Genomic DNA, 12336 nt, shown 5'->3' on the forward strand with positions numbered 1-12336 from the left:
AGGGGAATGCTTCTTTCCTTCAAAAATTCTTAGTTTTAAAGCTAAAATTTTTCCTTTTTTCTCTTTACACTGGCCCTTGAACTCCCCAATACCTTACCAAAGTACTATGTATACAATCATGAAGCATTTCTGAATACAGATAATTGACAGATCACAATAGAATGAGGACAAGAATTCGCCACTCCGGTTAACGATTTTATCAATTCTCAGCCCCTCCCTAAAATGTTAACATAATATTATGTTAACCATTTTTTTAGTAGTATTGGTTTAAAAACCCAAGTGTGTATTACACTGTAATATAATTTTAGGCATTTCAAAGGATGTAACCTTATTTTTAATCACTGCCTGAACACAAAGTTTGATTTTCTTCCTGTGTTAACCTTATTTCTAGGATCACTGATAAAACACTAAAAAATCACTTGGTGTCCTTAGGTCACTGTGTGTGTGTGTGTGTGTGTGTGTGTGTACACACATATACATACATCTCTACACATACATGAAATATGTTTATATTTCACAGAATAAATAAAATGTGCTAAATGAAGAAATTCAGTTCAAGGGAAGACCTTCTCCAAACGCCTTGGTTTGAAGAAAGGTTATCACTCTCCTCTTAGCCTCCTGCCATTCCGTGCAGATTTATCTGAGCATACCCATCACTTCTGGGAAAGGCAGCATAACCAGAGAGAAGAATGTGGGTTTTGAAGTCAATCTGACATCTGTTTGATTGAACCACATAATAGCTATGTGACCCTGGGCAATTTAATCTCTCTCAATCAGGCTGCCCATTTAAAATGCAAATAAAATAACCACATTATAGGGTTGTTAGGAGGAGTGAATGAGGCAATGTGTGCAAAGTACATAAATCAGCACCTGGCTCAAAGAAAGCTGTCAATAAACAGCAGCCACTATTAATACTTCTTAGCTTGGTGAGAGAGGGGGAGGATCTTCACTATATCCATCTTTGATTAACAGAAAAAAATCTGTTTAAAAATACAACAAAAAAGAATATATAACTGATTGACTTCTGAACTGGTATAATATACACAGTAAGTATTCCTTAAAAACTTGATTGATATTTGGGAATATATTAGTTTTTTTGAAAATATTAAATGAAAAAAGCAGGAAAACAGTCCTAATGAACTCAAACTACAAAGAACTCACTCTTCCATTTTTACAGGACCCAAGAATCATATTATATTCTCTGAGCTTACTTGTATTGTGAGAGTAAATTAATATCTAATTAAATTAGTGAGATTAAAGCTTAAATATCCATATGCCCCAACTATCAATTCTTGGGCTACAGCCATGATTAAACTGTACAAATAAAGCAGACAATCAACATTGCCATGTAACTATGAAATGTATGTTTTTTTTTACTCAACATAATATATTCACTTCCCTGAAAACATTCTGCTTAGCTTATCAATTAATGTGTATACCCTGACACTTCCCAGCTGAGTAGTAAGAAACAGGCAACTGTAGACTCAGCTTCGAAGTTAAAAATTAGCCCTGGATAATTCAGAGAACATGGCCTCAGGAAGAATTATTCACTCATTTGCTCTAAGAAAGTAATGATTTCTGTCAGACAATGGATGAAAAATGCTGATCTCATGCAATTCACAGTATAATATGATTCTTTAAGAAAGGGGTAATGGTTTCTTTAAAAATATTCAGGTTGGTAAATGTATTTGGAGTTATTTATAAGGAGAGCCCAAAACTAATGTGGCTTAACACTATTCTTTTTTTTATTTTCTTTGAGACAGGGTCTTGCTCTGTCACCCAGGCTGGAGTGCAGTGGCATGACCACTAGAGCCTCAACCTCCTGGGCTCAAACGATCCTCCCACCTCAGCCTCCTGAGTAGCTGGGACCACAGGCACATGCCACCACACCCAGCTAAAGTTTGTATTTTTTGTAGGGACAAGGTTTTGCCATGTTGCCCAGGGTGATCTCAAACTCCTGAGCTCAAGCAACCCGCCCACCAGGGCCTCTCAGAGTGCTGGGATTACAGGTGTGAGCCACTGTGCCTGGCCGGAACACTATTCTTACATCCATTTACTCCCCTAATAGTTTCTAGTTGTTTTCAACATGTGCTTTAATATATTACATTCTAATCAAATTGTATGTGCTGTCTCACTTATCAAATAATAAATATAAGCAAAACTGGTAAAATACCACAAGCAACATTCTAACCAAATATACTTACAATGACTAGTAAAGTAATACAAAGTAAAATTCTTAGGATGAAAGCAAAATTAGTAGACTCCTTGATATACTTGGTTCTTCTATTCATTTGTAACTCAGAATTAAGATATTCTTGACTAGGCGTGGTGGCTCACGCCTGTAATCCTAGCAATTTGGGAGGCCGAGGCAGGCAAATTACCTGAGGTCGGGAGTTTGAGACCAGCCTGACCAACATGGAGAAATCCCATCTCTTCTAAAAACACAAAAAATTAGCTGGGTGTGGTGGCGCATGCCTGTAATCCCAGCTACTCGGGAGGCTCAGGTAGGAGAATCACTTGAACCCAGGAGGCAGAGGTTGTGGTGAGCCGAGATTGCACCATTGCATTCCAGCCTGGGCAACAAAAGTGAAACTCTGTCTCAAAAAAAAAAAGATATTCTTCCCCCTCCAATTTGTCATTAGTGACTACAAATGCATGGCAATATATTTTTAAAGTATGAAATTAAAGATGTTACAACAGAATTGTTTACAGATAAATAAGTTACAGACCCTTCAAGCTTTGTTTTTTAAAAAAGAAAATTTTTTTTCACAAATTAAAACTCTACTTGATTCCTTTGATGATAGCTTTCCCCTATAAACGATATTAACTTTTTGAGGGGTCTTAAATTCTAACACATGAAACTTATTCTTAAAGGTCCCAAATAATCTCCCTTCCCAGAATTTTTCTTCCTGCTAGAACACAAAAATAGATAATAAAGTGCTGTCATTATCTATATTGTAAGAAAAAAACACCTGATTTAAAGAGTGCCATGTCCTAATAGTTTTGTCTACTTTAATTCTAACATATCAAAAAGAAATAATTACCCAAGGCAGATTCAGGACTACCTACATCTCTTTTTACTATTCTGAACTTCCTATGACACATACTAGCATACTTATAAAATTTTAAGTAATCCCTAGTGTATTTCTTTCTTTTTCACAAAAGAATATTACAAATATCCGTTCGACTGCTTTTTTTTTTTTTAATGCTAGCACAGTTCTTCAATACTCAAAAGGCCAAATCTTCTATTACTGGCTTTGTACAGTTAAAATTCCAATTAACTGGTATAAGTCACAAGTGTATAAAGATAGATTTTGGTGTGTAGGTTGATATTTTAACCATATTTAGTAGAAACTGTTCCTTAAAACTAAAGTCTAATACTAATATTAATACTAATACTAATACTAATACTAATAATGCTACCGAAAGACAAGTAATGACCACGTCTAACCCCCTAATGTTAAGATCTTCTGGATTAACCAGATACAAAGAATTATCTACATTGAGAAGCCTTGAGAGAGCAAGACTGCAGAAAGAAATTCATCAAAAATTAGAACAATTAAGGGAAAAAGTGAGGCACCAAGGGATACAAAAGTTAATATCCATCAAAGACAAACACATGCATGAAACCAGCTCAGGACCCCCGCTCTAGTTGTTGCTTCTTCCTGGAGCACTTTTAACCCAAATAGCTTCTCCCTCACTTCCAAGTCAGCTTCTCAGTGAGGTCTGCTCTCACCACGCTATTTACAATCACAAGCCAGTCTGCACCGTCCCCATCATTCCTAATTCCTCTTAATATTTTCCTTTCCATTCAACTTATCATGTAAAATACTACATAATATTCCTATTTAGTTTACGGTAATCTTCCTCTCCTTACCAGTAAAAAGTAAGCCCCACCAATAAAATGTAAGCCCCACAAGGGCAGAGATCTTTGTCTATTTTGTTCACTGATGTATCTTCAGGAGCTGGAAGAGTGCTTAGAACCTAGAAGTCACTCAGGAAATATCTCTTGAATAATGGCTCAATGAATACACAATTATGCATACAATAAATAGATCCAAAGTAATATGCTTTTGTGTTCTCATTGGATATCAGGCCATAATAAACCTGTTTTTAATTAGCCAGAAGGTCATACGAATAAACATACACATAGGGATACAAATCATGTCACATTTCCCCTTTAATGTCTCAACATTAACACATAATTACCTGCATCTTCCAATAGAGCACAGAGCAATGGGATCACCCACCACAGCAACCAGGGATTGTGCTCTTGTGATGGCAGTATTGAGAAGCTTGTAGTTAGATAAAAAACCATAATCTAAGTCCTCTGTGGAATCTTCCAGAAGTTGCTCTTTCTTTTTAATTGGTGTCTGTTTATGTTTACAAGTATGTCTTGTACGTACTGTGCTAAGAAACAAAACTCTGAATTGCTTTCCTACAAAGAAAATTTTTTAAGAAAAGACTTAAGATTGTTATTCTGAACCACTGATATAATAAAAGCATTGCATTTTTAAAAATGTAATTGCTAAATAACAAACATTGATGAAGATGTGGAGAAACTGAAACCCTTATGCACTGCTGGTGAGAATGTCCAATGGTATAGTTGCTGCGGAAAACAGTGTGGCAGTTCTTCAAAATTTTAGGCAGAGAACTACCATATGATCCAGCAATTCCATGCTTACATACATACTCAAAAGAACTGAAAGAAGTGACTCAAACAGATATCTGTATATCCACGTTCATAGCAGCATTATTCACAATAGCCAAAAGGTGGAAGCAATACAAGTATCCCTGGACAGAGGAATGGATCAACAGAATGTGGCATATACATACAATAGACTATTCAGCCTTATAAAGGCATGAAATTCTGACACATCTTACAACATGGATGAACCTTGAAGGCATTATGCTAAGTGAAATAAACCAGTCACAAAAGGACAAATACTATGTAATTCCATTTATATGAGGTAGCTAGAATAGTCAAATTCATAGAGAAAAAATGTAGAAGGGTGACTGCCAGGAGGGAAGGAGGAATGGGGGCATTTACTGCATACAGAGTTTCAGTTTGGAAAGATCAAAAAAGTTCTGGAGATGAATGGTGATGACTGTTGCACAATAACGTAAATGAACTTAATGCCACAGAACTTATGTGCATAAAAATGGTTAAAATGGTCAATTTTACATCATACGTATTTTACCACCACAAAAAAATTTTTTTTAATGATACTATTGGAACCAACCTTAAAACTGTCTAGTCCCAGGTTCCACCCAATACAAGGACCCTTTGTTGAAGCAGTCATCTAGTCTCTGGCCAACGAGGGCACGCGCAGCTGATTTCATAAAGAAGTCTACAGAAAGTCTAGGTGTATATCATTTTTTCTTATGTGCTTCAAATAGTAACATATCTATTCCCTCACCCTATGACAAATCTCAATACAATGTTGATGTCAATCCTTAGTCTTCTCTTCTCCAGGACAAACAATCCTAGTTTTCTCACGGCAGTTTCTTGACCATTCACTACCCTAAGTCTCCTCTGGGTGCTTTCTAATTTACTCCTAATGTTCTTTCTAAAATGCTCACCTAAATTCTGTATAATCTGGACAACACATGGTACAGTAGAACTATTTTTTGCCCATGCTCTTACTGCTGTATATTACTCTTACTGCTGGATATTACCATAAAACCTAACATTGTATTAGGCTTCAATTAGAGTTCACATCATAGTGTTGCTTCATATATTTAAAAGCATACATTTTATAGCAATTAATTAAATGAAGATAATTTAAAAGAGTTGCTGTTAACTATACACTTAGAAAAGTCTATACATAAAAATCTTTATGAAGAAATTCATCCTCAGATACCGTATAACAGCAGAATGTGTTATATACTATTATGATTGTAATTCACAGCATACATACACTATGTGGCATTGATATAATTATGGTCACAGAAAAGGTGTATTTGTTAATACTTATTTTATTTGGATATAAAAACTTAATTAACATGTAAATGAATTCAACCTTTAATTGCCAAACCTGGCATTAAAGAACTTGATATGAAATGAACACATAACTTCAGAAAAGAGATCTTGAGTATTAAAAATCCAATGTGAACACACTTTAGATTTAAGCATTTGAATGACTGAATTCATTTCAATTGATACTTACCTTGAACATTTAGCACCCTTTCTACATTAACATCAGATAATCTCTTTTTTCGAAGTTCAGCACGTATTCTAAACACTTGATCAGCATATGGAGTCACCACACCAATACTGCCATCATCTAACTTCCCCCACGCTACTGGCCACTTCCTTCTTAACTCTTCTACACGTTCCACCACTTCAAACACCTTTAAAAACAAACACACACATACATATTAAAGTTATCACCAATGTTCGGAGAAAATAATATTGTAACTGAAACAGATTTATAAAGGATCCCATTTTAGCAGATGTCATTTAAAAAAAAAAACAACAAACTACCTCTAAATGGGAGTAACGCTTTGCTGATGTGAACTGAATGAGAATATAAATTTTTCATTTACATTTTAAACAGTAAAATTCTCCAATAATACAACCAGTGAAAACGTGAAAATCAGGGACAATGCTATTGGCCCCCAAGTTCCTGTGTAGTGAGGAACAAGCTCAAGTTCCTGCGTGGGAAAAAGACAGGCCATGATTCTAGGGAAGGCAAGTTCTCACAGCCCCAGTAATTTTCAGTCCACTCTCTCCAGATCAGGCCAATGAAACTAACCAACCAATTAGAAGCATCAGTGACATCACTAAGTCCCAGCAATACAAGGTCTAACAATGTCCCCTTCCTCAGTGATATAACTAAGCAGACCAGCCAACAGCCACCAATTGACAACAAACCACAGTTGGGACTAGGCCACATTTGGATCACAGAGACAGACTTTCAGAATTCACTGCCTGCTAGTGGTACAAGTCCAGCCAAGCCATTTCACTAACCTTGCAATAAAGCAATGCCACAGTTTATGCAACTGAATTTTTCAGACCCCAATTATTGGATTATGATAGGGTTTTTAGGATAGTTTGTTCTATTTTAATTCAATGAATTGATCAAACAGTTTCAATGTTTGGCACAGTGGAGAAGGTACAAAAATTAATAAAACATGTTCCTTGCCTGCTACTTACTGAGAAGAACGTATGGTTTCTTTAGAAAAGAGAGTCATAATAAAAAAAATATATAAGGCAAGCACAATAGAGGGTCAGTCAAGAGTCCAGGGGCATACAGAGGAAGGAGGTATGTTTTTAAATGTCTTTAAGTACATCATTTCTTTATTATTTACTAACAGTATCTATTTTAATTTATAATATTAAATATATTTAATAAAAATTGACAATTTTCATCCCTTGAAAAACTTGAGGTTATTGACTACAAAGCAGTTCCCATGTCCAGATACAAATTCAGTGAACTACAGAGGTAAGAACTACAGTCATCCTATTGTTATTATGATACAGCAGCAAGTGTATCACATACACAGACTACCCAGGGAATGTGAAGAGCAAACTGGACTAAAGACATGGCATTCTCACTATCAGGAAACAGAGTAGACATACTCAGTCTACTGCAATAAGGAATAAGAAAAAATTATCTTTACCCATGTGGTTAGATGTGGGGATAGATGAGTTGGGAGACACCTCTGCTGCGCCCTCCCACCCCACAGAGTTCCCACCACTAAGCAACATACAACCATTTCTGCACTTTATCCTCCTGTCGTGTAGTCAAAAAACAGACTTAGAATGATGATATGAGTCATTTTGGGAAACCTCTCTCCCAGACAAACATCTTTTAAGCTGGTCAAAATTAGCAAAGACAACCATTCAAAGTCTCTAAAGACAGATCAAAGAGGTTACAAGAAATTGAAAAACATCTATCTATTCAACAAAACCTGTAAAAACTCACTGAGAACAGTGGAAGGTTGAGGCCTACAAGCTATGGACTGCCCCCTTTCCCCCACAGCTCTGTCTTACAGAACTGTTTCAACGGCCAAGGGGCAATTTCCATCTCCCTAGCTCCCTCCTATTCCAGGTACTTTTGGCAGCTGGTAAACATTGGCAGATTTCATTTTTCACAGCTTTGTGCTGCAGAAGGCCTATGATAAGCAGTTGGTAGTAGTCAGGTGGTACCTGTTCCCCAACCCCCATCTCCTGCCACAAAGGGAGTGGGACAGTGGGTGGCAGTGCAGTCCCTCTTTCCTACATAGCTCTGCATTGCAGGAGAGCTGATCCAATGGCCTTGGCAGCCCATTGACAGTTTGCATTTTCTCTAGCTTCCTAGGACAGAAGACCTATGCTGGGTAGATTCAGCAGCCAATGAACATCAGCAGATCCCAACCTCCCCGATGTGCACTGCAGAAGAGCCACACTTGGTAGCGGCACCAGCTGGATGGAAGCACCTGGATGGCAGCATGGATTACACACAAACATACAGCATACACAGAGCTCCTGCTCCACAGGATGGATGCAGGTTGGGAAAAGCAGTGAGGAGCAAGTTCCATGTCCTCCCCCAACAACTGCTCCATAAGTTCTGCCCAGGAGACGGTGAGAGGAAGGCTCACAAACTGACAACATTCTGCCTCCACCAAGAGACCCACGGCAGCTGGATCACGCCATGGAGCAATTTATGCCCCAGGAAGTGAGAAAGGAAAAACATTGAAATGAAAAATTTATTGCCAGGAGTCAATTGTAGATTTGAAATAACAGAAGCACGAATCAGCAAACGTGAAGATACATAGCGGCTATGCAATCTGAAGAACAGAGAGAAAAAGTAATGCAGAAAAAAGAACAGCCTCAAAGAATTGTGGAACACCAATTAAGCTCACCAACACGCATCTCATGGGAGAACAGAAGGAGCACAAAGATGGAAAGGAGCAGAAAAAAGGTTCAAAGAAATAATGGCTAAAAATTTGTCATATTTGATGGAAAACACTGAGCTATACATCCAAGCTCAATGAACTTTGAGTAAGATAAACGCAAGGAGACCCACACTCAGACAACCATATTAAAAACTAAAGTCAAAGACAAAAATAAAATCTTGAAAACAGCAGGAGAAAAACAACTCATCACTTACAAAGAAATTCCAGTAAGACTAACAGATTTCTCAACAGAAACAATAGAGGCCAGAAAGCAGTGAGAAAACATATTTCGATGTGCTAAAAGAAAAAATCCAACCAATTCAACCAATAATCTTATATTCTACTTTTCAAAAATGAGGGCAAAATAAAGACATGCCCAGATGAAACATAACCTAAGAGAATTCCTCACTTGCAGACTGCCCTTACAAGAAATATTAAAGGAAGTTCTTCCAGCTGAAAGCAAGTTATACCGAACAATCATTCAAATCCACACAAACAAAGAATCCTGGTAAAGGTAATTATGTGGGTAATTATAAAGACAGTATAATAACATATTTCTTCTTTCTCCTCTTAACTGATTTAAGAAGCAACTGCATAAACCCATATGTATATAATTGTATTGTTAGGCTATAATATATAACAATGTAATATGTTTGACAATAACGGCACAAAGGAGGTAGGTAAAAAACGACACCAAATGGTAACTCAAATCCACAAAGAGAAGTGAAGGTTAATACAGCAAACTCCATAAATATGTACTTGCTACCCTTCTCTCAGAATTTTTAAAAAACATAAAATTATATAAAGTAATAATTATAAAAATATATTGAGTTTGTTGTATATAGGTATATTACATATAATAGCACAGAAAGGAAGGGGGAATAGAGCTATGTAGGAGTATAGTTTCTATAGCTCATTGGAATTAATTTAGTAAAACTTTGAAGTAGATTCTGATAAATTAAGATGTATATTGTAAGCCCTAAAGAAACCACTAAGAAAATAACTCAAAAAATATAATTGAAAAATAACTAAAAGAAATGCCTGGGCATAGTGGTTCACACCTATAATCCCAGCACTTTGGGAGGCCAAGGTGGGTGGATCACTTGAAGTAGGAGTTTGAGACCAGCCTGGCCAACATGGTGAAACCCTGCCTCTACTAAAAACATAAAAATTAGCCAGGTGTGGTGGCAGGCACTTGTAATTCCAGCTACTTGGGAGGCTGAGGCACAATAATCACTTGAACCTGGGAGGCAAAGGTTGCAGTGAGCCAAGAACGCACCACTGCACTCCAGCCTGGGCAACAGAGTGAGACTCTGTCTCAAAAAATAATAATAATAATAATTAAAGGAATTAAAATGTGACACTAGAAAATATGCACTTAATACAAAAGAAGGCAATAAAGAAGACACAGGAGATCAAAAACTACATGAGACATAGAGAAAAAAAGGGCTGAGGTAAATCCAACCATATCAGTAACATTAAATGTGAATGGATTAAAAACCCCAATCAAGAGGCAAAGATGGCTGCAATTCCAGAACTTTGGGAGGCTGAGGGAGGTGGACTGCTTGAGCCCAGGAGTTCAAGACCAGCCTGGGCAACATGGCCAAACTCCGTCTCTACAAAAAATACAAAAATTAGCTGTGCATGGTGGCATGCATCTGTAGTCCCAGCTACTTAGGAGGCTGAGGTGGGAAGATCACCTGAGCCCAGGGAGCTCAAGGCTGAAGTGAGCCATAATCATGTCACTGCATTCCAGCCTAGGTGACAGAGCAAGACCCTGTCTCAAAAACAAAAGAAAACAAAACAAAACAAACAGGCAGAGATTTTCAAACTTTTTTTTAAAAATCAAGATCCAATAATATGCTGTCTATAGAATATGCACTTTAGATTCAAACATGTAAACAAGATGAAAGTAAAATAATAAAAAAAGATATACCATGCAAACAGCAACTATAAACAAGCTGAAATTGTTATACTAATGTCAGACAAATCAACTTTAAAACAAAAAACTGTACTAAGATAAAGACGGATATTTATTTATTTTATTGTATTTTTTTGAGACAGAGTCTAGCTCTGTCACCCAGGCTACAGTGCGGTGGCACAATCTCAGCTCACTGCAACCTCCCCCTCCCAGGCTCAAGCCATCCTCCCACCTCAGCCTCCTGAGTAGCTGGTATTACAGGCACCTGCCACCATGCCCACCTAATTTTTTTCTATTTTTTTTGTAGAGACAGGGTTTCACCATGTTGCCCAGGCTGGTCTCAAAGTCCTGAGCTCAAGCAATATATCCACCTCAGCCTCCTAATGTGCTGTGATTATAGGCGTGAGTCACCGCACCCGGCCAAGGAGGGACATTTAAAAATGATAAAAAGGTCATCCTGTTAGGGAGATGTAACAATTATAAATATAGATAATTAACTGCAGATTCTCAAAACATATGAGGCAAAAACCCCATTCTCCTCTATGCCTCAGGTCCCACCAAGCCCAATGGATTCATTTTGTATATCTGTACAACTCTGTCTACCTCTCAGATCACACCATCTTACGGTTATTATCCATAGCTCCTCCCCTCCAGCTGAATTTTTCAAGGTTAAGAACTATACCTTGGCCCGGTGTGGTCGCTCACACCTCTAGTTCCAGCATTTTGGGAAGCCGAGGTGAGAGGATCACTTGAGCCCAGAGGTTCAAGACTAGCTTGGGCAACATAGTAAGACCTCATCTCTACAAAATACATTTTTAATAAAAAATTAACTAGGCGTGGTGGTGCGTACCCATAGTCCCAGTTATTTGGGAGGCTGAAGCTAAAGGATCACCTGACCCCAGGAGGCCAAGGCTGCAGTGATCACACTACTGCACTCCAGCCTGGATGACAAAGAGAGACTCTGTCTCAAAAAAAAAAAAAAAATCATATCTTTGGTGCTTAGTATTTAAATTGTACTTTTTTTTCACCTTGGCATTAAATTGAACTTTTTTTCACGTTGGCAATAAATTGAAACCATTTCATTACTGTGGGATATAAGTTCAGAATCAAGAAAAAAAAGAATGATCTTCTCAGTCTCCTTCTACAATTTTAAGCATGTGAAAGAAGACACAATTTCAAATGATGTACAAAGCACAAGATACGTAAAATAAAAGGCGTGTTGTCTAAACAAAGGAGAATTACACACAGCACATATGCTATAAGTATTCCTTCAACTTGAGGTTCTTGAACTTTACTTTTAATTCCAACCTTTTTTTTTTATAAGTTCATTTTGATTTTAACTCTATGTAAGACTATCTTATTTTCCTAATAGAGGAATGTAAACTCTTTTCAAATGCCCTCCTAAGTATTAGTTAGAATCTTTATAAAAGATATCATTTTCCCCTACGAATGTAACTGATGCCACTTGGTCTGCTTGTTCTATAACACAAAATAGATTTGAATTTCACCTTTAAATTACATAGCATCAAGAA

The 12336-nt window shown here is 37.2% G+C and overlaps 1 protein-coding gene across 10 annotated transcripts in view; it reads right to left on the minus strand.

The window, feature by feature from the left end:
* The window catches only part of HELZ (helicase with zinc finger), a 174856-nt gene that overhangs the window by 60625 nt on the left and 101895 nt on the right, over window positions 1–12336 (minus strand). For all 10 annotated transcript variants that reach the window (XM_054537298.2, XM_054537296.2, XM_024235035.3 and 7 more), the window contains 2 exons: window positions 6171–6354; window positions 4210–4438 (listed from right to left, as the gene is read on the minus strand). In XM_054537298.2, coding sequence (XP_054393273.2) covers window positions 4210–4438; window positions 6171–6354 — 413 coding nt within the window. The remainder of the gene's footprint in view (window positions 1–4209; window positions 4439–6170; window positions 6355–12336) is intronic.

The sequence above is a fragment of the Pongo abelii genome, chromosome 19, assembly GCF_028885655.2.
Source record: "Pongo abelii isolate AG06213 chromosome 19, NHGRI_mPonAbe1-v2.0_pri, whole genome shotgun sequence".
NCBI classification, from domain to species: domain Eukaryota; kingdom Metazoa; phylum Chordata; class Mammalia; order Primates; family Hominidae; genus Pongo; species Pongo abelii.